Raw genomic sequence first — 27,979 nt, 5'->3', positions numbered from 1 at the left:
CATCTCCCTTTGGAGGCGGGGTATGTGCCTCATGGCACCACGGTTATGTCTGTCTAGTTGTCCTCAGCCTCAAGGCAGCGTGGCCAAGTGGCTGTAATCAATAGCTGCCTTCCTGTTTAGGGCTACTGGCCGGAATCAATAGAGCCGCTCCTGCCTTCAGAGCTGTGTGGCCTTATGTTCAGGGCCAAGTGGCCAGAGTCAGGAGAGCCTCCCCTGCCTTTGAGGCAATGCAAAGGGTCGGACACAAAGTGATGGCCAGAGTCACTGGAGGAGCCCCTGCCTTTGGGGTGACGCAGCCTAATGGCCAGAGTCAGTCGTGCCGCCCCTGTCTTCGGGGGCAGTATTGCCTAATGACCAGAGTCACTAGAGTAACCCTGGTCGTTAGGGTAGCATGGCCTTATGGCCTGAGTGGAAAGGGCTGCCACCTGGAGGATGGGGGGGTTGCCAGGGTAGAGGGACATGGCCCCTCCCTGCTCTATTGGGTCCCAGCCCTGGGCCCTGTCAGTGACCCATGAGTGCCACTGTGTCAGCGGGGCTCCCGCTGACATTGCTTCTTCATGGGCCAATAGGTAGTCCTCCTCCTGGGCCACTTCCTACCCCGATTCCTGAAGCTTTTGCCCAGGTGTCTTCGGGCTCTCCGGCTCCTTCAGCAGCCTGTGAATCCAGCTTCCACGGGGTGGCCATGGGTTCCTCTGGCCCCCAGCAGGATCCTCCGCCTCACATCCTTCCTCCTTAGCATCCTGTCCCAAGTGAGCTGGGCTGCTCCCCTTTATACTGAAGCAGCAGTTGGAGCATGCCCAGTATTGGCTTAACCCCTTCATCTCCAGTGTACATCCAATCACAGAAACACTGAGAATGACGTTACAATATGAAAAGACTAAGAGTGAGTGGATCTTCTTTGTTTACAGCCATTAAGATAGAAGACCAACTGCTGCAAATATTGTATTATATTATCAAGCCCATCAGCTCAAATCAGTTGTGAATTTGGGACAATTCTAATCCAGCCAAATATTGGAAATGTATTGAACAAGAACACTGTGGTACTACTAGGTTTCCATGGATTAATAAAATATTATGTCCTCCAGAAATATGTACCTGCTGTTTGACAAAAGATATCCATTTACGTCTGAGATAAAATAAAAACGAAGTAAATTACAGTGGAACTCCATTTATCTGATCTAATTGGGACTGAGGCCAGATCAGATAATCAAAACTTTGGATAAATCAGGAGAATAGGCAAAGAGTTTTCTATTCCTTATTTTAAGATACTGAATTGCTTTCATATTAGCTGACCCCTCCTGGAAAAGCAGGAAAACATACCCCTCCCCACCCCCTTCTTACCTATTTTACAAAATATACATATCCCTAGTTCTTATTATGCAGCAGGTCTCGGGCTGTCAACCCGAGCCCTGCCACCCAGTTCGTTCAATACAGACAGCCAGATAATGGAGGCTCGGATAAACAGGTGTCTACTGTATTTTCTGTCATCAATTAAACCAACAGCAAATAATTCAGACTTTAATCCAGAGAGTGCTGAAGAGCCAGGGAATACATAGAATTGATAAACTGTTTACTAAAGAAACTTTTTTAACTTAAAAAAAAAAAAATCAAGACCAAACTTTCATTTGCCCATTCTCCCACGGTACTAGTACCTTCAAGCTAGACATTATGTGGGGATAGATATAAGAGAAATTGTGGTGGGAAAGGATTTTATACATATATAGTGGTTATGTCCAGTTATTAAAGAATACTGGGGTACTATTTGTAACCAAGTATTACAAATTGTTGAATACTTATTTAAAATTGTTGAATCTTTGGAAATCAATACCGCTATATATTTTAAATGGGAGAAATTAACCCGTACATTTTGTTGACTTCTACAGAATTTAGGCTCACAAATCTAGGAGTTTTATATCAACCTTAAGAAAATGTAGCATTATGAGTAAACATAAAACCCAAATGCATCTATAAATCACACTAATTAACATGCAACAGAAAGTGAGAACAGAGTGTCACATGTATGAAACAGAGATATACTGTTCACCAAGAAAGGACTGTAACTTTTATAGTTAATTATAGAAATGTACCTGTTATAATATATTTTTTTAAAACACTCAATTTTTCAATAAGGATTTGGATTTTATATTCTAAAAAAGTTATTGCACATGTGTGTGTTTGTACTTAAGTTAAAGGAGTTGGGTGAGGGACTAGAAGTTAAGATTCCTATTTTGACAGTATGAGAAAGAAAGGGATATTTTAAACTAATTTGAGCTTACATGGAAGAAGATGCTAAGTTATCAGTGCCTCTAAAAATACAAAATCCCATGATGATCTTTTTGAAAGGGTAGTGATTTCCAAATCAGGATGGTAGCATAAACGTAATTTGATTTTCAAAAAAGTGTATTGCTTTAGCAAGGAGATGGACTGGAGCAGGAGTTACACTCTACACTTTTGGGCAATATGGCTAGATCGATGAGAAGAGCCACAACCCCAACTGGGGAAGTGCAGCTCCTGCAGACATTTCCTTTATGGACCATTGTCAAGAAGAAACTAATTGAAAGTTTCCAAGAGCAATGGTTAATCTTAGAGGGTTGCATGCCAATGCCACAGGGGAAGTCAGTACACTGTCTAACCTGGTATCATTGCCCTTACTGATGGGGCCCTACCAAATATATGATAATGAAAAACATGTCACTGTCCATGAAATCAGACCTCCCCCATAAAATCTAGCTTTTGGAACGGAGGGGAGGGGAAAGGGCAGGGCTGGGGGCATCCCAGCCTGGGGCTCCTACTGTGTCCCAAGCTCCAGCTGCTAGTCCCAACCAGGCTGGGGAGGGACAGATTAGAGAAGACTGCATTTTTGCAATAAGAAGAAAAAAGTCAGATTCAATGGTGGAGAGGATGGCAACAAAGCTGGAACTGTAGGAATGACAACTTTAGCAACAGGCTGGGGGATAAACTATGAGTAAGGAAAAAGGTGAAAATACATGACACCACATAAGAGGCATGGCATGGCGTGAAAGAGACCATGCAATTACCCTAACAGCTACACAGAACCATATACCATGCTGCATCCAGGCCAAAATTTTCAAAGTTGCTTCTAATTTGGGTGCCCAAGTTTGTATGTCCTGAATTTGATTTTTCAGTGCTAAGCATCCACACCTCCAGAGTTAAGTCAATGGGAGATGCTAGTCCTCAGCACTAGCTGTGGTCAAAATATGGAAAAATAAGTTGATTCTGTTTCGCAGGACTCAAAACAAAAACAATTTTCTTTTAATTTTTCACATTTTTGTGAAAAGTTCAATTTTAGGCTTTTCATTTTTCCCCATCTTTTCCTATTTTGCCATTGAGTGCAATAAAATTAATGATGCCCAGGGCTTCCCCCCCCCCACACGTTTTCCACAGGTTTGTTATTTTGTTGGGGTTGTTTGGTTTGTTTATTTTGAGGGTGGGAAGGTCCATTTTTCTGTTTGCCACTTTAATTTTTCAAAACTATTCCAACTTTTGAAAAGTTATAGTGCTTCCTTTTTCCCATTCTGTAATTTTTCCAACATTTAGAAAGTTTTGAAAAGTTAGAGTGGCAAAAAAATAAAGGGGAAAGGAAAAAATATAAAGGAAAAGTGTATGTGGGGGGAGGAATTCCTAGACATAGTTCATTCTATTGTATTAGGGAATACAATAGGGAAATAGGGGGAAGAGAGAGAGAGGGGCAGGGGAAGGGAACAGAAATTTCAAATTGGGGGTTTTGATGAAAACCCAGAAATTTTGAAAAGAATGTGAAATTTTTGTTTAAAAAGAGCTATTTTCTTTTAATGAAAATTTTGACCAAAACTTTACTTAGCATATCTTTAAATCAGGCCACAACTGCCTCAAATTGAGTACTGAAAATTAGAAGCAACTATGAAAATGCTGGCCTCAACTTTTCTCAATCAATCTAGCATGACTAAATCATTATCAGTGATTGCATCTTGTGCGAGGAGAATCATGAAAATATTAGTGGCCCATTGGGGTAATGGCTTCTAAATGTTTGGGAACCACTGTGCTAGGTAATCTAAATGCAGCATCCATGAAGTTGATAGGTACACAGGCATCTGATACAGAAATGGAAAGGTTTCTCTCATGCCATACCTCTTGAATGGCAGCATTGGTTCTCACCTCTTACCCCACAATAGTCTATCCAAAGCAATGTAACAAAAGTAATCTGTCTGTGTTAACTTCCTTCAAAATTAGAAGCCAGTTTTGAAAAAGTGAGCCTAAAATAATATTATCCATATTGTACTTCTCACATGATTTTAATACAAATCACTTTACCACTCTGTATTTCAGTTTACCCATCTGTGAAATGGGTGTAATACTTAACACAAAAAGTTAATTAATTTGTGCAATGCATTTTAAGATCGTCTAATAAAGGCACTGGAAGTGCAAATTATTATTATTCCACACCAAAAGAAAGCAATGCAAATTTTAATGATGAATATTTAGACAATGAAGCCCTTTAATTCACAATTAAGGTACACTAAGGCTGATAGGCAAGAGTTCAATAATAATGCTCACCAATAGTTTTTTTTTTTAATCCAAAGAATTAAAGTGTTGAAACTCCTTCCCCCATCTTGTTCGTTACTTAACCACCACAGATTCCCAGATATAAACTATATTAAACTAGACCTAAGGTTGAAATACGGATCTATAATTTAAGGGTAAAAACACTGAATAGATGTTGTAATTATCACTAAAATGAGCATTACAAATCCAGCAAATTCAGAATTAAAGGTTAAACTTAAAGGAATGCACAAGTAAAGCAACCACTTAAGCTTAACTCCACACAGTAATGACACCATGCAATAACCTTACAATTATGACTACTGCATAAATATCCCAATTTAGATTAAACTGATTTTTAAAGGCACATTAGATTTTTTCAATGTTTTTCTCCCTTATGGTGTCAGGTGCCACCATCTTTCCTGAGGGAACCTTGTCTGCCCTTCCACTGGGAACAATGGGAGGGGGTGGTCACCATATTAAAAGAGGGCATATTTACTAAGGACCTTTTAGCCTCACTGCCATTCAGAACAATATGGATTTCTCTATAACAGAATATTATTCTTCAAACTCTGTTCAAGAAGAAACTCTCAGTTGCAAAGAATGGCAAAAAATGACCAATCGTATGAAAACTTCTTCTAATGTAGCTAATGCATGAGATTTCAATGTGTTGTAATTCTATGGGAAGTATGTGGGTCTGTGTTATTCTGTTTCTAAGGTCATTTGTGACAAGAGAGTTCCAACAATGCTCAATTTATTAAAAGGAGCCATTGTTTAATTAATTTTAACTTAAACTAATTAACCTGCATTCTGTATTAATTAAATGCATTCTGTACTCAAAGAATAAGTGTTGTAATTTTGGGAGGATATGCTGTATTCTTCATTTGTAACAATCTCTGCTTTAAGTGCAAAATTCTACTTATCATTAACTATCAAAAACCGTGACTGTTGCTTCCATAATAAGATTGAAAGCTCTTTCGGGCAGGAGCCATGGGGTTTCTTTTCTTCTTCAAGTCTGATCTGAAAAAATGCCTATCACACTTTTAGACTCTGTATAAATAATAAATAGAAGTTTTTAAATGATGCTGTAAAAGCTTGTGCATTTAACTTCGCGCATGTAAGTAATCCCATTTAACTCAATGGAACTATTCATATGTGCAAAGTTAAGCATGTGCATAAGTATTTTTTGGTCAGGGCCTAAATATTGAAATTAATTTATTTTTATCTGACAAATCAAAAATGCATTTCTTATTGTGATAACTACAGTGAGTCTTGTTTGTATAGAACAAACATATGCTCTTAAACAGAAAGTGCCCTTACTTAATGTTATTAATCATTTATTGAATTATCTGACAAAAGGTTTATTTTATTTTTTTCCTGGGCAAAACATACATCTGCATTTAAGATCTGTTTCATATAAGAGAATATCTGTGCTTGTGAATATTTTTAGATATATAAGTAACATGTTCTAGACAAGAACCCATAGACGTACTACAGTAAACTACACAGATAATAAATGCCGAAGTACAATAGTCACAAATATATGCTGCCAAAGGACTATCATTGTTCATCTAAAATCCATTCAGCTAAGACCACCTGCACATGCCCATCTATAAATACTAATTATTTTTGTTTGTAACATGAATAAACTGCACAGAGAAGATGCCTCATTGCCACTGCTAGGTCAGGAATGTAGTGCCCAGTATATTAAAGCATTGTTTCTGTACTCCGCCCTGAAATACCCCTTCTTGGCTGAATGCCTGCAGAGCACCCTCTCTATAAGTTTGTGTTGGCAAAGACAGAACCTGGGCATAAAAATTCCAGCCCATGCACTTCCTTTCCTCTCAGGTTTTCTGTCATGTCCTTCTTTGAACCTGGAAGACATAGTTTGGCCAGAATCGTAGAATTGGAAGATACCTCGAGAGGTCTTCTAATCCAGTTTCCTATACTCAAAGCAGGCAAAGTACTATGTAGACCACCCCAGACAGGTGTTTGGAGATTTTTAAGAGCAGGGAAGAGAATGAGGGAGATTCTACAACCTCCGTACCCAATTTATTCCTGTGCTTAAACTACCATGACAGTTTTTCCTAATGTCCAACCTAACCGCCCTTGCTACAATTTAAGCCCATTGCATCTTGTCCTATCCTCAGAGGTTAATGAAAGCAATTTTTCCCTCCTCCTTGTAATAACCTTTTATGTATTTAAAAAAGTATGTCCCTCTTCAGTCTTCTCTTCTCCAAACTAAACAAATGCAATTTTTTTCGATCTTCCCTCATGTTTCCTAGACCATTAATAATTTTTGTTGCTCTTCTCTGTACTTTCTTCAATTTGTCCAGTTGTTTCCTGAAATGTGCTGCGGGGCGCGATACTCCAGTTGAGGCCTAATCAGCACGGAGTAGAGCAGAAAAATTATTTCTTGTGTCTTGCCTACAACACTACTGCTAATACATCCCAGAATTATGCTTGCTTTTTTTGCAAGAGTGTTCATTGTTGACTCATATTTAGCTTGTGATCCACTATAAGCACCCAAACCCATTCTGCAGGGATCCACAATACATAGATACCAGGGGAAAATATAATTTTTTTTAAATACACTGAAGGGTTTATTTTTGTTTATTTTAAAGCCTCTTAACCATTGATTTCCCCTACATTCCTTAATATGTATTTACAATTAATGTTTTCAAACACTAGTCTATTTAAGGTAATATGTAACAGAATTACAGTCTCTCTTACAATGCTCTTCCAGTGCCAGATAGACAGACTTAAGAAAATATTACTGCTGAGAGAATGTCTCCAATTCTGGTATATTTAGATCAGTGAATCGGCAGCTTGTATAATGTATGTAACAAATTATCAGCAATGCCCCTGCACATGGATATAATTTTACAAATCAACTAATGAAACATTGCAAAAAGCAGCGAAAATATTCAAAAGCAAAATAAAAAAAATATTCTCTACACAAAAATAAAAGGGAATATTTACTCTTGAATAGCTTAGTCCTTGTCTACACTAGAAAGTCTTGTTGACGCAAGTTACAGTGATGATAAAAAAAAGTGTTGTAATTACGCTTGTGCCTGTCCACCCAGCACTCATTATGGTCACCAAAGTGCATCCACACTTGGTGCTCTAGCATCGACAGTGAGAGCAGTGCATTGTGCAACTCGCCACCTTGTGCTGCTAGGGATTGTGGGAAGGCAGAGAGGATCACAGTGCATGATGGGTGCAGGCTCAATGTCCCATGATGCAGTGATTTCTGTCCCATCATTGCATAGGTTTCTGATTGCATTTCGTGGCATTTTTCAACAGCCCTAGTTTTCTGAACATCTGCCATCTCTATCTGAAAGGATGGATCCTGCTCTGCCCTCCACTGTTGTTGTCAGTGTTCTGAACACATCATTGCTGGTCATGCAGTATATCATGAGCTCCTAACTGGAACCCAAGGCACCTGACCTACTGTGTGCCATGCAAACAAACAATGCCGGATTACTGTTTGCGTTCACGGAGCATCTGCTCATAGTGAACCGCCGCTTTAGGGCATGTGAAACAAGCACTGAGTGGTGGGATCATATCATTATGCATGTCTGGGATGACTAGCAGTTGCTGCAGAACTTTCAAATGCACAAAGCCAACTTCATGGAACTCTGTGTGAAGCTTGCCCCTGCTCTGCTGTGCAAGGACACCAAAACGAGAGCTGCCTTCTCAGTGAAGCACATGGTGATCACTATGTGAAAGCTGGCAACTCCAGACTGCTACTAGTCAGTTGCTAATAGTTTGGTCAGGAAGTCCACCATTGGAGCTGTGTTATTCCAAGTGTGCAGGGCCATTAATTACATTCTTCTATGAAGGACTAAGAGTCTTAGAAATGTGTGTGAAATAGTGGATGGCTTCGCAGCAGTGGGATTCCTTAACTGCAGTGGGGTGATAGATTGCACACATATCCCAATTTTGGCCCTGCACCATCTTGCGATTGAGTATATCCATAGAAAGGGGTACTTCTCTATGGTATTGTGGATCACCGTGGGCATTTCACTGACATCAACATGAGTTGGTCAGGAAAGTTGCATGACGCAAACACCTTCAGGAACACTGGCCTGTACCGAAAGCTGCAAGCAGGGACTTTCTTTCCAGACCAAAAAATTCCAGTGAGGGATGTTGAAATGCCCATAGTGATCCTGGGAGACCCAGCCTACCCCTCACTGAGATGGCTTTATGTTAGACCTAAATGAAGAAAATATTCCTATGGTTATAGATGGCTGCCATGTACTCCATAATATTTGTTAAGCTAAGGGTGAAAAGTTTCCCCCTGGGTGGAGTGTGGAGGTGGATTGCTTTGCAGCTGAATATGAACAACCAGGTTTCAGGGTTCTTAGAGGGGCACAACAGGGGGGCCCATTCAAATCAGTGAGGCCTTGAGGAACTATTTGGACAATGAGCACCAATAAGGTGTCTTTGTAAACAGCACTGTGCCATGCTATGACTGCTATCCAGCTTGCCCTGTGTGTCATGTAAGATGCAACCACCCTGTGCAAGAGACAAATATAGATTATTTAATAAAGACGTACTCTATGAAGAATAAGCAATTATTCACAACACACAAAAAAGCTGGGCTGCAGGGAAGAAAGCAGCAAGGGGCAGTGTGAGCTATGACAGCTGGGTGTAAGTCCAGCTATCATTCTGGAAGCTGTCTGAAGGGGTGGAGTGAATGGGGTACCAAGATAAGCCAGGAGTTTGGTAGAAATGTGTGGGTGGAGTTTGGGGAGGGCATGGAAAGCAGTTCTGTATTGGCTGCAAGGGAGGGGGGCGAGCATGCATGAATTCAGCCTGAAGCATTATGAGTGACTTCAGCAATTCCGTTTGCCCCTTTATGGCTTTTATCATGTGCTTGTAACCTGCTATCACTTGCTCTTGGTTTTCCCTCCTCTCTTGCCTATCCATTTTCTGATCTTCAGACACAGTGTCTCTCCATGCCCCCCCCCCTTTTTTTTCCCCACACCCCCAGCCTCAGAGGACTGGAAGAGTTCTTAGACCATCTCCTCTTTGCTCCTCCATGGTCGTTTTTTTTAATCAGCCACAGGCGCGTGGCAGATGTGGAGGGGTTTCCCCCTTCAAGGGCACATTTGTAGAAGTACTATCAACAATGAACAGAAGCATTATTGTCTGAGTGCAACAGCACTGATGCATTACTGTAAAATACACCTCTTTCTCACTGTCCCCTGGCAAGTACACAGCTCAACGATCAACCAGAGCACTGTCAGTTGTGCTCAGAGGGAGGAGGCACTCAAGTTGGCGAAAAAGGTTCTGGGTGGTTGTTTGAGATAGTGCTGCTGGTAGATAGGGACCAAATGTCAAGTTGTGCCACTGGTATCCCATGTCAGCAAATGACCCAGTCCCCTGCTCTGCATTGTTCTCCAACTTAACCTCCTCATCCATGACTTCTTCGTCAGGGTTGAGTCTGGTGTCCACTGCTCTGGACCCACAGAGGTATCCACAGGTCTCTTGGCAGTGGAGGTGGGGTAATCACTGAGGATGGCTTCCAGCTCTTTATAGAAGCACAGGTTTTTGGTTCTGTACTAGAGGGATGATTTGATTCCCTAGCCTTTTGGTACCCCTACCGCAGCTCCTTGATTTTTGCATAATACTGCATCGTGTCCTGTTCATAGCTCTTCTCTGCCATTAAATGAGAAATTTGACCATAGGTATTGAAGTTCCTTCAGATGGAGCAGAGCTGGGACTGCACAGCCTCCTCTCCCCAAATGCTGATCAAATCCAGCAGCTCTGGTGTGCTCCAAGCAGGAGAATGTTTGGTGCATGAAGCCACCATGATCAGCTGGAAGATGTGATGTGAGCTCTTCATGCCGCCTAAGCAAGAACTGGAATTTCAAAAACTCTTGGGCCTGTAAAGGAGGAAGGGATAGCTGCAGGGCAGTAGAGTTCAAACTGATGGTCAAAGCAGTCAGGATGGGCATTGTGGGACACTTCCTGGAGGCCATTTACCACAACATAGCCAAGCATGGTATCTACACTAACGCTTTGTCACTAAACGTTTGGCGCAAAAAGGTCTACGCTTCTCATCAAGGTGGTTTTATTGTGTCACAAAATCAGGGGAGTTAGGTCAGCGGGAGTGGGGGGTATTGTAGTATGTATTTCATCACTTTTTTGGCGCAAAAAGCTGACTTTAATCAACAAAAGTCTCTAGTATAAACCAGACCTTAGAATCTTTGTAACTATCTTTCACATCTATTATATTATCACTCATGAGAAAAATAAGGATTTTCATTAACTACTTTTATGTTGGTAAAATACATCAGTGTTCAGTAAAATGTAATTCTCAGCCTTCTTAACATGACAGGGGTACTATTTTTCTAACTGTTCAGTAATGTACAGTTCAACTGTCACTTACTGTGCAGCAGTTGGCTACCCAGAAGGAAGTGAATCATAATCACAATGACTAACCAAATTAATGAAAGCACACTGAATCAAAAAAGCTGTCTGAATGCCTGATCTGGCAAAAATTCATTTTATTTCCATGCCACACATGGTTGCAGATATCAGTTTTTCCAGATGTCCACAGTGCTGAATTCAACCTTTAGATGTTGCAGATATTAGAATCAATTCAGCAATATTCATGTTAAATTTACAGAAACAGACTACTGTCATAAACTTATGTAAAGGTGATATAGAATAGCAACATAAATAATGTTAAGGTAGTGTTAAGCCAATGGCCAACTGACAGAAAGGAAAATATTCACATTCAAAGTTGAAAGCTCTTTAACACATGCTATTGTGAGGGGAGGAGGGAGAATGACAATATGTGAGCGAAGAAGAAAAATGACAGTCTTAATTGAACTTCTGGTTGTAAATTTGTGTCACATCTTAACAATAAACTGTTTCCTGAGTGTTATTGGAGGAGGAGGAATCTAGATGAAAAATTCTTTCCTGTATTTATAACATTTAACCTAGAGATTAGACTAGCTTCATCCATATTATTCTAACCTATGGCTTGAAATATCCACTCTCCGCTCTCTACTGATCAGTAGAAAGCTTTCCTTTTCAAGACAGTCCCGCAGGACTTGCACACAAACCCAAATTGAGACCACCTAGAAGGAATTCCAAGTTCTCTCTGGTAGAGAGGCATAATCATACACATCAGAACAATCATACTCTCCAAATTGCCTGAAGGTTTTTTTAATTTGAGCAAGAAATATACTAGTATCAGGAATAGACCTGGTCTAGAAGGAGAGAACATTCAGGTTCTAGGCAGTGTGTCTTAAATGCTGGAGGTCTGGGTAAATAAAAGTGATCTGATTAATCAAGTCTTGAAAGATTGGCAGGAACTAGGGGTGGTGAATAGGCATCAAAAAAAATCTGGGGAACCATGGGAGCCAGAGCCAGCAGGGAGGTTGACCATTATTACCTTTGCTCAGTCCTGCTGTATCTTCCTTGCCACCCTGATTATCAGTGGGAACATATAAAAGCATAAGACCAGTCCAGGGTAATGACAATGCGTTCTCTTTCCAGGCCTGAGGACTCCATTGCTATAAACAAACTTTGCTATTTTCCTGTTGGATCAAGTAGTGAAGGAGGCCATTTGGAACAGAAAATCTGTAACTTTTCAAAGATTCTTTGGGCTCAACCCTCAGCCCTGGCTTCTACCAAGGAGCAATGTAGGGGGTCAACATCAGTATTTTTGCACAATCCACTATTTTCTTCTTATAATTTTAGGTTATTATAATTTTGACTTTGTCTTTACTAAATTTTAGGACATACAATTATTTTCATACACGATGGCTGGAGAATATGGTAGCTCATATGCTTATATTTTTGGTTGCTTATTTAATTAAATTAAATGTTCAGGTTAAATAAGGGAATTCTTAGAAAACCTCTGCTTTCTGTCAACAAGTGACAAGCTCCAAAAATGTCAGGAGATGACATTTCCTTAGCCATAAAAGCATATTTATTACCTCTATGTGTATTTACTGAGACTTTGCAACGCAGTTTTGTAACTTCTATTTTGCATTATCAGTCTAGTTATTGTGATTTGTTCCTTGTATAGAATATTTTATAGGAGTCTTTAACTGTGATTGTACTGAAAATCATTTATTGTAATTCTAGGAACCATTTGATCAAAAGGCCAAAAACCAACAAGACTGTCTTCTCAAAGAACAGATCACCTCCCCCTCTTACAAGACACCAGTTTGATACAGACATGATCTTTACCTCAAGAAAGCAAACTTCTAAAGATATTGATGTTTTAGAAAGACATCTGGTTGTGTAAAACAATGTGAGGATGCTCGCTATTCAAGACATTCCAAAGAGGAGTGATGCTTAAACTGTGTTATCAGAACTTTAAACTAAGCCATAAAAGTGGGCCTCTTTCTCTTTGCCCAGAGAAAAATCCTGAATGTTTTCACCCACATGAAGAATTCTACAAATATTCTAAATGAGTGATTTATTTTTATAAAGACTAAAGTCTTCATTCTTCAAAATGTTAAGGAGCGCATTTAGGGTTGAAAAAATGTTTTACAAAAGATACTGGTTACTTCTAACTCATGTTTCCACTTAAAGTTGAAAACCTTTGTTGTCCCCCAAATGCTTAAAATGATATATAATAAAACCTCAGCGTTACAAACTGCCAGGTCATCCACACACTTCATTTGGAACCAATCAGGCAGCAGCAGACACCTCTCCCACCCCAAAAAAGAGAGGGTTACTCACCTTGTGCAGTAACTGAGGTTCTTCGAGATGGGTATCCCTGTGAGTGCTCCACTTTAGATGTCGTCATACCCCATATCCTTGATCGGAGATCTTTACAGCAGTACTTGTCCGGGCCATGCGTGTGCAGCTCCCGTGACCCAACCCCTTCTGTTCCTTCTCTACCATAGAGTCCCATGTTTGAACTCCGAAGTAGAGGGGAAGAGGGTGGGTAGATGGAGCACAGGGACACAAATCTTGAAGAACCTTAGTTACTACGCAAGGTGAGTAAATCCTCTCTTTTTTGAGTGATGTCCCTGTGGGTGCCCCACTTTAGGTGACTCTAGAGCAGTGCCCCTCATTTGGTGGAAGGGATTTCGGATTCAGTTGTTTGGACAAATGAAAGTACTGTTAGTCCACGATCAATTGCGTAATGTTTTGTGAAAGTATATGCAGAGGCTGAGCAAACAGAAATTCCATTCCTTTAATGGGAACATAGTATTTTCTATCATTCCTTTTACTGGTAGGTGGATGGTAGCCAGTGTCTGCCAGATGTTATTAGCTAGTTCCATAAGTGCTTCATCCATGGCCAGTGCAATTTTAGATGACATTGTAGTATGAAGGATCTTCAACAGCTTATGATGGGATTCAGTAACCTCCTCAAGGGGGATTTCCAGGTTTTCTTCCACTCTCGAACAGGTCATGGAATTGTTTGGAGTCATTCACAACAGTATGGGGTGGGAGAGATTACTACTTCATCTGGCAAGGATGAGAAGTCGTGCCTAGGAGAAGATGTTTCTTGATCAATACTTGCCTCTGTCACCTGTGCATTTTCTGGAGCGGGCTCAGATGCAGATAGAGCGGAGCGTGTAGAGGAAATCACTCTGCTTTTATGTGGGCTGGGTGGTCTGCTATAAGCTCTGGAATAGCTGGACCATGCATCCCATTTCTGCCATTGAATGGGATATGGCACAGGTGGTCCAAACCATGGAGGCCCATACCAGAGATATGCACTGGTTCCCTTGCGAGGTGTATACCTGGATGCCTCTGAAGATGGTCTTGTAGGAAAGGAATGCTCTGATGAAAATTCCATCTCTTCTGCCTCACTGTCCTCTCCATTTAAAAAGGGTATTGTGGAGAGAGCTTCGTCATGTGCAGAGTGCAATGGGAAGTTGATCGTCCCGGACATTGGTGACTACAATGTTATTACTGTCTCAGTTTGGTGACAGTGGTGTTGCTTGTCCTTTTTCTTTCAAGACAGTGCCAATGGTGGTGCTGCATCTTGTGTTGGTGCCATCGTCGTGCAAAGTGCCATCATCAGCACCTTTCCAGTAGTTGGTGCTGGTGTTATCTCCAGTGCCAAAGTCAGTGCCAGGATATTTGTCGGAGCCCTGATTGTTCTCGGTGCCATACTGAGCGAATGGATTGTTATTGGCGTATGCCGTGGTGTCTGACAGCACAATGCCCAGGATGGTTGACCATTGGGCCATCGATCTCTAATCCGTCTCATTCATCAGTGCCGTGCTAGAGGAGAATGGTTTGTCTTTATCTCTCAACTCCGCACTACGATGTTTCAAGTCCTTGAGTGCCATGGCCTAAGGAACCTGTCACAACATGGGTACTAAGCCCATGGGCTGTTGTTAGCCCTTTGGGCAAACTCCTTTTCTTTGCTGTGCTCTGCTTAGAGACATTAAGTTTCTTTTCTGGTAGTTCTTTCAGTCTTTTCTGAAGAGGTGTTCTCTGGTCCCGGTTCAGAGGAGGGTCTGAGAGACTTCTCCATCAAGATAAACTTCAACCTCAGATCCCCATCTCTCCTGGCTCTGGCCTTAAGATTTTTACAGTGCATGCATTTTTGCAGCACATGTGTTTCCCCCAGGCAGCAGACACATTGAGAATAGCTGTCAGACGCGGGGATGGCATCCTTACATGAGGCATACCTTTTAAATCCTGGTGAACTAGGCATGGTGTAATAGCCTATATATCCTATATTTTGGAATTATTCTAATTTTTTTAATTTATCTAAGTGGAGTATTCAGGAAGAGGGAAAAGGAGGAAAAAACAACCCAAGGTGGGTTGTGTTTTGTATTTTTTAATAGGAAGGTAAGTAAGGTAAACTACTGACTAAACTAACAATTATGGACTAAACTAAACTATTTCTAAGGACATTCATAGTAGGACGAGTTAAATCTGTAGCTGCTGAGGACTCTGTCTTGGAGTGTGGACAGTTGAGAAGCAATTGAGGGGGTTGGGTCACACATGTACCAGAAAAGGCACCAACGGTGCTGCGAGATTGGAGTTGCACATGCGCAGCCCAGATGAGTACTGCTGTAAAGATCTCCAATCAAGGACATAAGACACAATGACAGCTAAAGTGAAGCACTCACAGGAACATCATTCAAAAAAGAAAAAAGGTAGATACAGTACAGTACTGTGTAAAGCAAACTACTAAAAAAAGGGAAGGTTTAAAAAAGGTTTGACAAGGTAAGGAAACTGTTTCTATGCTTGTTTCATTTACATTAAAATGGTTACAAGCAGCATTTTTCTTCTGCATAGTAAAGTTTCAAAGCTGAATTAAGTCAAGATTCAGCTGTAAACTTTTGAAAGAACAACCATAACATTTTGTTCAGAGTTAGCAACACTTGAGAGTTATGAACAACCTGCATTCATGAGGTGTTCATAACTCTGAGGTTCTTCTGTAAGTTTCTTTTAAGATGTATGTATAAAATATTGAGATGCAATATTTTGCATCTAAAAGCAAGCTTTAATATAACTGCCTGATAAAACATCAGACTATTCATGTAACATTGTATGTACAAATATAACAAGATCATATGATGATGTAACTGATTACTAACAATCTGTTTGAGTATAAAAATACTCATGTTAATTAGAGAATTAATTAGTTATCTGACAATGTTTGAGCAACTGAATAGCAAACTCTCAGAGGATGGTAAAAGAAAGGACAATAACTTCTTTGACCACTTAAGTTTAAAGACTTTCTTTATGAATAATTTAAGTTTAAAAAAAAACTCTTAAGAGCTGAAAGATTTAATAAATGAGAGTATCTGGACTAATCTGAAACAAAATTTCAATTCCTATGACACCCCTTATGGAATTAAAGGGATATCTCAGAAAACAGACTGAATAAAAGAAACAGTTCAATCTCTAACAATGATGTTTTGAGAGTTTCCAACCACAAAGACAAAAGCAATATAACCACAAAGTTGAAGAATAATTATAACCCTGCTGCATAAGCATTAGCAGTATGCATGTTTATGAGCTGAAGATGCCACTGGTGTTGAGCCAATGGAAGGTGACAGCAGCTGATATTTGAATCCAGCAAAAACCCTGAGAGAAGTATGTCTTCTATCTTCAGTGAAACTATGGAAAGAGAATAGCATAAATTGCTCTGAACTCTTGTGCTCTCATATTCCTAAACCCCTTACATACTGTAATGCTTATATGCTCCCTATCCTTTTACATTAACTCTTACACTCACAACTCAGCCTGTTCATCTCATCACACCTTCAAGACAGCACTTCTACAAGCAAGCAAACAGCAGGGGCAGCAACAAGACAACTAAGACAAAGAAGCCACAACACAACATTAAGAAGCAGCAACCTTCCATATTGCACAGCTGCTGCAACATGATGACATCACCAAGACTTCAACATCACTGGTGAGATGGAGTTTGCAAAAGCACTGCCAATAGATTAGATTTAAATTGTTGTAACAGTTTTAATGGGATATTGAAATGCTATTGTAATTTAAGGTTCTAACATGTTTTCTTGTTAAACACTAGGTATTTTTAGACTGTGTACTGCTGGAAAGAAGACATAAGCTAACCTTGGTAAACAAAGAGAGAGTGAGATGTAATTTGAAGTTAAGAATTTTAATATGCATTAATTTGCCATCTGAAGACTGCTCTTTTAATGGCTTCTTTTAAGTAACCAATTTAATTTTTTTGTTTCATAAGACATCGCTCACCTTTGCCCATTTATAAACTGTTTATATTCCCATGATATACCAAACAGGATCCAACAACCTTTAAATTAAATTCCTTTGCATACATATAAACTGTTTTTGTTATCTGTGATACACTGAGACTGAGCTCACTACTGACTTTGGAGATAATACAATTTGGTCTTACCTTACCTAGAGAAGAGAGTCCCCACCAAAAGACAACTCACTCTTAAGGTGTAATCTCTGCTGAAAGCTCTCCACAGAAAGACACATAGAAGAGATTGTATCTGAAGTAACCACTGTTTGTTTATATTGTGTTTTCTCTTTTTTTTTTTTTTTTTTCCCCTGTATCTCTTTCCCAGATGCCTTGTCATGGCAGCTACTCTAAATTACACAAGGGCTGTTCAGCCTCCAGTTGACCCTAGGATCAGGGAAGTGGAAAGATAGCACGGAAGCACCTTTTCCCACATCTCTCCATATGTGTAAAGCTAGCTTCTGCTTTAAAACAACACCTGATCTCCTCAAATAGCCTTTACCAGTATTACTGAGGAATGAGGGAGTGGCTGCACACATGCTGAGCAGAGCAGGTGTGAAGGCTCATTTGATCTGAAACCTGTGCCCCACCTCAACAGCGGGATGCAAAAAACACAGGAAAATCCTCCAGTTCCCCTAAAATCCTCCTGACAGACTGTCCCCCTATCAGAACAGCAGTTGAGCTAGAGGCAGAGGGAGAAAGACAGACAGACAGACAAAGGTAAAACAGTCTTCCAGAAAAGGACAGTTAGCGAAGAGTGTACCAAAGAACATTCACCTTTATGCGACTCAACTCTCAATATTCTGTAATACTTCAAGCATGCCAGGAGGGGGTGCTGGCACCCAGCTTGAAAAAAACTCCCACAAGCTCTTCTGCCTACCTTTGAAGTTCAGAATGAAGGTTTATGTACATGAATAACTTTACACATAAGTAATCCCATTGTCCTACATTTTGAAGTTAAAACCTTTTATTACTTTTTCTTCTCATTATGGAAAGACAAAATGAATATGCTCATTGCAAATATTTTAAAAGTGGTATGGGGAAAAAATACACTTTTTAAATCAGGTAAGACTGACTATTTTGTTTTGTATAATTTAGCACTTGCAAGATATACTGTAATTAGGCTTTAGTTTCAATGCAAAAAGAAAAATCAAGCTTTAAGTGTTTTCATAGGTTATAAATTATCTTACTCCTAGATTCATAGAGTTTAAGGCCAGAAGGGGTCATGAGATCAAGTAGTCTGACTTCCTATATATCACAGGCCATTAAATTTCACCCTGTTACCCCTGTACTGAGCCCAATAATTTGAGCTCTGTGCTGATACAAATATGTGGATCCCCATCCGAGCCACGTCCACAAGAATAAACTTCTATCCCACCAGCAATCTTCCCTCCTTCTTTTAGATGTATTGCATTCCCACTGCCAATCAGCTGTTTGCAGCCAGTCACCTACCACCAGCTGTTCAGCCTCACCTGCAGCCTAACAGCTGATCTGCTGTTCAGACCCTGCTGCTACCTATCAGCTGTTCCACCAGCACATGGGGCTAGCAGCTGCTCCAGAAATCACGAAGGTCCCAGAAAGTCAATTCATGACCTCTGTAACCATCCAATCCATAATCAGAAAAAATGGTCTGCAGATATCCACATCTAGGGATGCAGATATTTGCAGATATAAAGTGGATATCCCTGGATTTGCAGGACACTACAAATAACTTGACTAAAGCATAACTTGCATTTGGTAAAGCATATCTTCCAGAAAGGCATCTAGTTTTAATCTGAAGACAACATGTGGCAAAGAATCCATCACTTCCCTTGCTGGTTTGTTTCCATGGTTAATCAGCCTCACTATTAAAAATTACCTTATTTCTCATTTTAATTTGTCTGGTTTCAACCTGCAGCCACTTGTTACTGTTATGCCTTTCTGTTATAATAAAGAGCCCTTTAGTATCTGGTATTTTCTCCCTGTGAAGGTACATACTCACTGTAATCAAGCACCTTTCAATCTTCTCTTTGATAAACTAAACAGATTTAACTCTAAGTCTCTCATTGTAATGCATTTTCTACAGCTGTCAATAATTGTTGTGGCTCTTTTCTGTACCCTCTCCAATTTTTCCAATTTAAAAATATGGACACCAGAACTGTATTCCAGTATTGGCTATTGGTCTCAACAGTGCTGAATAGAGAGGTAAAATCAACTCCCTACTCCTATTCACTACTCCCCCTGTTTGGAGTCTGCCTCATCTCCAAATGCATTCTGCTTAGTCACTGACAGAAAGTAATTCTACTAGTATTATTATTTATCCAGCATCCAAAAGTGTGCTAGAAACTTTACAGAAAGGAAGAAGAGGTAGTACAGACCAGTGGAAGAATTCAACAGAAAACAAGGGAAGAGGAAAAGAAAAAGAATGCCCTGTCCTTCTTCATTCAAGTTTCTTCCTCCGATATCTTTTTGTACTTTCTATTTTCCCACTGTTTCAAGCCACTACTTTTAAAGTTATCTTCACCATATACATATGTTGTACAGCACAAGTAAATAAAAACAAAACAACAAGCAGTGTAACAACTGTATGCTCCATCCATCACCCAGTTCTTGGCAGAATGCACAATGAAATCGTGGGAATATTGCCTGAATAAGAAATGTTGATTACAACCCAACAACAACAACAGATTCCAAGGCCAGAAGGTACCTTTCTGATCATCTAGTCTGATCTCCTCCATAACACAGGCCATATAACTTCCCCAAAATAATTCCTAGAGCAGCTCTTTTAGAAAAAAAGGGAGATTAGAGAAGAATATTCCAGAAAGAGCATCCAGTCCCACATGCAATATCCTCACCTTCTCTTGGTGAGGCAGCAAATTCACCTACATCTGTCTCTGCATATGAATAAGGTTTTGCAGGATTTAAACTGCATGGTAGAAATCTTAGACATTCGCCAGGAGGCTGTTGAAGAAAAATACCACAAGCTCTTAAACATATTGCATTAACTAACACCAGGGAAATTAGCCATGCCAAGAAACAATGGCCCACTGGAACCTGCCAAATCCCTCTGGCATAGGCCTGCTTCCATCTCAACTACTTCTAAGACAGAAGGCAGAAGGTCAAGTCCCTGAAAAAGATTTGAACACTTACTCTCATCCTGCAGCTGGCTCTCTTGTTGTGCAAGCAGTACAGGAGAGAATAAAATAGCAAAGTCCACTAAAGTAACCCCAAAGAAAAAAGATCCCAAAAAACTAGAGCTTTTCAGTAAGCCTTCAAAGGAAAGTAGCAAATTATCAAGTGCTGCTCTACAAATGTTTTTAATTTGATACAAATTGTTTAATTTTGTTGATCAGTTACTCAAGGAGCACTAACAGTTGCTGAAGTAGTTTCTGACCAACTGATTGCTCAAACATCTTATCAGGCTGCCCTGGACACATGATACAGCAGGGCATACCTTGGCTACTGAAGTAAGCAGGAGGAGGTTGTTCTGGCTTCAGTCCTCTGGAATTCCTACAGAGATTCAGATGATAATTGAGGACCTCCCATTTGAGGGAAAACCTCTTCAGCAGTGGACAGACAAAGCCCTCCATATTTTAAAGGATGCCAGGGCAACTCTATCCTCCCAAAGCTCTGTATCACAACTCCTAAAAGAAAGCAGCCATGACAGCACCCATATTACAGGCAGTGCTGAGTTACATTCAATTCAAGATCTTTATAGCCACCAAGGAAGAGGCAGAGATTCCATCAAAGGCAATCCTATGCCTCCTCTTTGGCTGCCCCACAGTCTGAGGCTTTGGATAGGCATCAAGTCTGATGCCTGTATGGACCAAAGGATCTTTGTTCTACCCTTCTCCCCACCCCTCCTTTGGCAACCACCAGTTTTATTTTCAAGAATATTAGGCTGGGATTTCGCAGACCAGTAGGACCTCAAGATTTGCATCATCTTACAAATTTTTTATTCCCCCAAACACACATTTGCATTTCAGAAAAAACATACAAAGAATTCACACACACATAAAATAAAAAAACTGAGCAATTAGTGTTTTCTATCTTTAAAAGTTAGTATAAATCCTAACTGATCAATCTGCATAACACCTTTGTGAAGTAGGCAAGCTCCACTCATATTTTATATTTCAGTAACTCCTACAGAGAGTTTATGTAATTTTGAAGACCACAAACTGGCAGATGAGGATTAGAACTCAGGAAACAATCTCCTCCCACATCAACACTACTGCTAGATCCTAACTACTTTTCCCTTCATTTACTTTTCACTTCATTCCTGCCATTAAACACTTGATCTTGACTCATGACTACTGAAAACTCCTCTTCTCTGACCTCCTTGACTGTCACCCGACTGCATCAAAAAACACAGTTGTGAAAATCATCTCCTCTTCCAATCCCTTAATCACACTCACTCTGCATCATGTGAATGAACACCACATTTTCAGTTTATTTATAAAATAGGATTATGATATATACTGGAAAAAAAATGAAATGTACATGTTTTCAGAGCCTGTTCCTGTTGGTTTTACAGAGAACAACATTTTGTCCTGGTTTTTATAGGCCATAACAGACTGGTCACCTGAAATAGCTGCCAACCACTGGTGACATTGCAAGTAAACTGGACAAGCACATATGCACCTGAAAGACCACTGCCAAGTCTGTTATGCAATCTTGCCACTTTGCTAACCCTTGTGAGGCCTCCCAGTGAGCTCTCCCCTCAAGCCAGCCTTCCTACACAAAAGTCAGATTCATACAGAAACTTAACTTAATTTATATATTTTTTCAAATATAGGGCCAAATCCTGCACAATGCCCTCTATGCCAATAAAATCAGTGGAAGTTGGAGGGTACTTAGGACCTCACAAGACTGGGCCCATAAATTCATTTATATAGAGACAACATGACCTGAAAATCTGTTAGGAAGCTTACACAGATAAAACTAGAAAAAGGTGCAGAACACATGTATTGTAAACAAAAATTCATCATGCAAATTTTATACATAGTCCCTATAACAACAGAGGTTCAGATCACATTTTTGAAGTTTAATTGGGATGAATTTGTATAAATTGTAAAGGCAAAATATACTGCCTCTGGACTACATACATTATGTATATTAAATATTGCTCACAATCTTTTTCTATCAAGTTACCTAAATTAAATAACTTCATATCTTCTCAATATACTACATTTACTTTGCCTATTAATTCAAATACTTTTGTTAGAGCTCAGAAAAATGCTTTTTTCTATGGAAGGAACATTTTTAAAATGTGCAGTTTTCTAAATTAAAAATGAAAGTCCAATATCAAAATGTTACTCTAGTGTCTAATAAAGATAGATCGCCTCACAAATAAATTACAGTAATATACATTTAAATACTTCTAAGTTGAAACACAAATCAGCAAAAGCAAGGAATATCAAATTAAGGCCTACAATTGATTCAGAAAAAACACACATAGCAGAGTGAGCAAACTATAGAATGGCAACTTTAAGGGCCAACTGCAGCAACTATTACACTGAACCAAATCAACATTCAACAAATCAAGGATGAAAGAAACAAAAACCCCACTCCAGTAGGACCAAACTTCCAGAGGAGAGGCTCAGAGTCAAAGCAGCACAGTATCCTTCCCCCTCCTCCTCCAGGGGAACACTGCATGGCTACAGCTGTATGCATTTAGGAGACAGAGTCTACCAGAAGGGAGCAGATTTGGTAAACAGCCACTTTATATGTCATCTTCTCCCAACAAATCTCAGCAGGAGTTCATGCTGACCTTATCAGAATTAACTCCTGCAGATTCAAACTCTAAAGCATCTACTTCCCCTCCCCCCAAAAGATTAGAGCATGAATAGAGATGGAAATTATATATCTATATTTTTTAAAATAGACACACACACACCAAGAGACAGAAAGGGAGAGGAATAAAAAGAAACAGTCCATGTTACAGATATTAGTCACATTATTTAATGAACTTCTGGAAGGTGCTAAAATATCACACCATGGGCACTGTGAAAGAATTTGAAATGGTAGGAAAGAAAACAGCAGCATAGAGGAAGGGGCTAGCTCCTCATACAGACATTCAGTTATCATAAATTCCTCCAAAGTTTACAAGAAATCCATCGTTATTCCCTTTGATACTCTAATAAGAATGTTATCACAAGACCTCTCCAAGTCTCAGCTCAGAGTTTTCAGCATAATTTCACCTTCCCATGTTTTTGGGTTTTTTTCCTCTTTCATGGAATGGAATGATACAGCCTCTATTTCTAACTGAGACAAAAAAGTCCCTTTCACTTCAAAAGAAGTTTGCCTTCAATGCAAATTTTGCTTGAAGAAGTGCAGAATTTGGCTCTAACTTTCTGCATCATAACAATAAGAATAGTTAAATGTATATGTTGTATTAATATTCTTATTATCTTTTAGAAGTTGGGGAACATACCTGTCAAGAAGGTTAAACTGCAAATATTTACCTTAGAGAGCAGAATAAGATTTTATATGATTATATTTTTTCAAGTAAATATAAAGAAAGAGAGAATTTTTAGAATAAACAGTGCTTTGAAACTATCAGATGCATATCTCACATTAAATAATGCAAATAAAATATCTAGAAAATAAAATGGATAAGCTGTTTACCTGAAACTCTATCACTTATTAAGGTCCTGTAAAATTACTATTAAGCCACCTATATAATCCCATTGACAAGAATACTTCTATAAAATAGTTGTTTCAGTCTATCCTGTACATACATACTTTGGCATATACTCTTTCCAAATCCTTATACACAACTCTCAGCCTCCACCACACAATCTACACACACAGCTGTGGCAATTGAAAAGCTGAAATTATAGCAATGACACTTCTTAATGGGAAGATGTTAGGTCAGCTCTTCAGCTGGTATAAATTGACATAGCTCCAGCAATAGGAAGTTTGAATGCAAAAACAATGAGAAACTAAGCCTCTCAGAATGCATATAGCCTTTCCCGAAGTTCTAATGGAGGGTGTGGTATCACCTTACTTTACTTTGCAAATGCATGCATTACTTTCCCACACAAACTTCCTTCTGCACTGACTCTGTTCTCAAATAATAAGAGAGCAAACTTAAATTTTAAAAAATAGAAAATCTGTTTACATTTATAATCCTTACATTTAAACATTTGATGTCACTTGGAGTTTCTCCCTTTCTTAAAATACTGCAAAATTACCCTACCTGTAATTTGCATATTAGTGATAATGTATGAAATTCTTAGCCTTGTAACAACCTTATTCCTAAAATTAGATGACTCCTCATGCATATATGTCACAATCACATTTAAAACACACATAACACAACATACGTTTAGATTTTAGAATTTTACATATTTGTTCACTGTAAAAAATCAGTTATCTGTGAATCCAATTTTTAAAATCACAAACATTATAGAATCCAAAACAAAATTGCCAGCAATATTTGTTACTCTTTAATGCTATTATATATTGAAGCTATCCCTGTGATTAATAACTTATTTCATTTTGTGCTAAACACAAAAATGTTAAGCTAAAAATGTACATTATTTTATTTTGATGCTCCATATTATTCAGAAATGTAATAAATATTTTAATTAATTTAAAATGTGGGTGCCACAATAGTGTAAACTATAATATTAAAATGTTAGCTATTTAATATTCTGAATTACTTTTGATGACGTAGAATTTGTGACAAAATTAGATATGTAATTTAATTTCCAATGTTTAACTCACACATCGGTGTTCTTCAAAATGTTGACATACTAAAGCACTTTTTTAAAGGAAAGGGATATTGAAAAGGATTTAAGAAGTGAAGCATGCTTCTTTCTTCAGTAACTGTTATTTAAAGAATAACCATAGCTTATATTTCTACTAGCATATGATATTCCTAATGAAACAATGACTGTAACACACACACTTCCAATCACGCATTAGGGCCCACAGATAGCTTTTAGCAACAGATTTTGAAGGAACAATTGAAGACCACAATGGCCAAGAGACAGTGCTATTCATTGAGTTCTCTTTTTTGCCTTAACTACTGGTATTATGATAAAATATTGTGAGGCCTCTTTTCTGGCCTTTTTATATTTGCACACCTAATATTGTAGATAGTAGTGTGGTTTTATACTTCCAAATCATTAGAGGTGAATGTGACCCTTTCACTAGATAGGGAAACAGTTTTCATGAGTGTTTACATGAGTTTGGTAAATAGTTGTATGGGAGAACGGCAGGGATTCAGGCTACAAACCCAGTATCTTCACATTAACCTGCAAGCAACAGATCTAAATCCCTCCCCAAGTGCCTGAGATAGGTAAAATGAACCGAGGAGTCCAAGAAAAAGTTTGCATTTCCTCAGCAACGTTCACTTCACGCTGCACCTCTAAGAAACAAAATGCATTAAAAATGTAGCGCCTTCCGAGACGAGTCCCCGCATCCCTGATAACGGCTGGGAGCTGAGGGGCGATGATGGAGAGACAAGAAAGGACAGCAGGGCCATAACCACCCCCCTCCCCGCTACGCGTCTGGACAGCTCCCAGGTGCTGAAGTTACAAGAGCCGCTGTGGAAACGGGCTTCCCTCCTCCGCGCCCCGGTAGCTGGCGGCCGCAAGCCCCGCACCCTGCGTGCGGTTAGCGGGACTGGGAGCCAGGGACAGGTGCCGGGAGCTGCGTCCCCACCCCGCGGAGACACTTTCTCGGCTAGGAAGAGCCGCGGAGCGGGGGCGGGCGGGCGACGCTGGTGGAGGAAGATGGCGGCTCTTGCAAACCCACTTGGAGACAGTTAGAGCCTAGGCCCCGGCCACACATCTCCGGCCCCGGGTGTGGGGGCGAGCGGCACCGGGGCCTCGCCACATGCTCAGGGCCCGGCTCGCAGCCAGGACCGAGCCCGCGGCCTCTCCCTCCCCACCTAGCCCCTTGTCTTTGCACACGCCGGGGTAGAACGGCAGCACCTGTGCGGCCATGTTGGTGCCGAGCCCCAGTCCCTGGCCGATGCCAGCCGCCTCCCCCGGCCCCCAGAGAGCCGGGTGGGGGCAGGAAGAGGGAAAGGCACCGGGGACACGGAGCAAATGCCACAGCCGAGCGGCCTCCCTTCCTCACCTCCACACCCCCTTCACCATCACCTCCCTCCCCCGGCCAGCGGCTGCTAGGCCCCCGGCCGAAGAAAGTCCCCGATCACCCTAACGCCTCCGCGGCTGGGGTCCAGCCCGCCAGCCCGGCCCTCTGTGCGGCCCCGGACGGGGAGGAAAGGAAGGAGGGGGCTGCCCTTACTTGAGCACGGACTGCTCCTTCTCTTCCTCCTTCTTCTGCCGCTCCATGACGGCCAGGATGATCTTCCTCTCTTCCTCCGTGAGGTGGCTGAGGTCGGGCATCTCCGACGGAGGGGCCTGAGGTGGAGGCTGAGGAGGAGCAGGGCCGCCCCGGGGCTCGACAGGAGCCGACATGTTTGGTGGAGCTCAGCCACGCGACCGGGCTCGCTCGGGCGGCGGCGGCGGCAGAGCCAGCGGCAGAGCAGCAGCCACCGGCGCGGGGAGCAGCAATACATACGAGTTCAGTCCCCGCTCGTCAATGGGCAGCCTGGTGAATCAACAGCGCCCCGGGGAGGGGGCCGACCAGGGAAGCCCGGCCTCACAGCCACACGCTGCCCCCTGCCCACTCGTGGGGGGAGCCGCGGGGGGGAGAGGGGAGGAAGCAGGGGACGGACAGTGACGCGGGGGAAGGGGGCCGAAGCAGAGTGAGCTGGGGGACCGGGGACTTCGGGAGGGGGCAGCGGAACGGCCGGAGACCTGAAGCGAGGGGCAGAGGGGGATGGCAGCGAGACAGAGAGCGGGGGGGACAGGTTTCACCCCGGGAGAAGGAGCGCGGCTAGATTACGCTAACCCCGGCGCCAGGGGAGCCCGGAAGCCGGCGGCTGCAGGGGCAGGAGGCCGGCTGCAGGGGTAGAAGGGGGGTGTGCGTGTGAGAGGAGCCCTGCCGCCCAAGAGCTCAGAGCGGGGGCGAACCCCTGCGGGTGAGCGCGAGTCCCAGCCGGCGGCAGCTGTAGCCGGCTCATGGTTCCAGTCCGAGGTCCATGGGGAGGGGAGCTGTGGGGGGCCGCCGCCCGCTGCAGCTGCTCCTGCGCTGGCCTCGCCGCCGCGCTCGGCTGCTCTTCCCTCGGCTGCTGGATACAGTCCGCCTAACCCATCGCCACGCCGAGTGCGGGAGTCACGGGAGGGGGCTCCGCATCCTACTGCCGGCCCCCGGCCTGGCCCCGAAGCGTCGCTTCTTCCCGCCGCTGGGGGTGCGGGGCTCCGGCTCCTGCGGGCGATCGCCGCCCAGCAGGGGGTGGGGGGAGGAGATTTATTAATAGTTATTGTTATTTATTTATAAATGCACAAAAAAATGGATGCGATAAAAATCAGGCGAGGAAGGACAAGGAGGAGCCAAGCGCCGGGGACGCGCTGGGAGGACCGAGCCCAGCTGCTCAAGGGGCGGACGCACCGAGGGAGGGGGCGGGGAGACAATGCACGGCAGCTGCCTCTGACTCGGGCAGCCGCTGCCTGGACTCTTCCGAGAGGCGGGGGTGGAGAGAGGAGAGAGTGAGAGTGGGAAACGCGGCCAGAGAAATCGGATTAGGGAGAAGGGGGTTACGAGAGGGCGAAGTGGTTGGGACAGGATGTGGCGTGAGATGCAGCGGCCCCTGGGGAAGAAGGAGACGGGGCTGGCCGCAGCGGGGAACTGGAGCAGAAAGCGCGATGAAGCAAAGGTACAAAGTGGAGATGGGAGCTCACCGGGCGGTGT

General features: G+C 41.7%; 1 protein-coding gene across 1 annotated transcript in view; it reads right to left on the bottom strand.

Annotated features, from left to right (window-relative positions):
• RIMS2 (regulating synaptic membrane exocytosis 2) overlaps window positions 1–27,979 on the bottom strand; it is a 738,692-nt gene that overhangs the window by 685,309 nt on the left and 25,404 nt on the right. The window contains exon 3 of the mRNA XM_067537355.1: window positions 26,471–27,496. Within this exon, the coding sequence (XP_067393456.1) occupies window positions 26,471–26,643 (173 nt within the window). The 5' untranslated portion in view covers window positions 26,644–27,496. The remainder of the gene's footprint in view (window positions 1–26,470; window positions 27,497–27,979) is intronic.

The sequence above is a fragment of the Emydura macquarii genome, unplaced genomic scaffold (assembly GCF_026122565.2).
Source record: "Emydura macquarii macquarii isolate MOO-44397 ecotype Brisbane River unplaced genomic scaffold, CSIRO-AGI_Emac_v2 contig_383, whole genome shotgun sequence".
Taxonomy (NCBI): domain Eukaryota; kingdom Metazoa; phylum Chordata; order Testudines; family Chelidae; genus Emydura; species Emydura macquarii.
The sequence above is the reverse complement of the archived record's forward strand: the minus strand, read 5'-3'. Positions and strand labels throughout refer to the sequence as shown.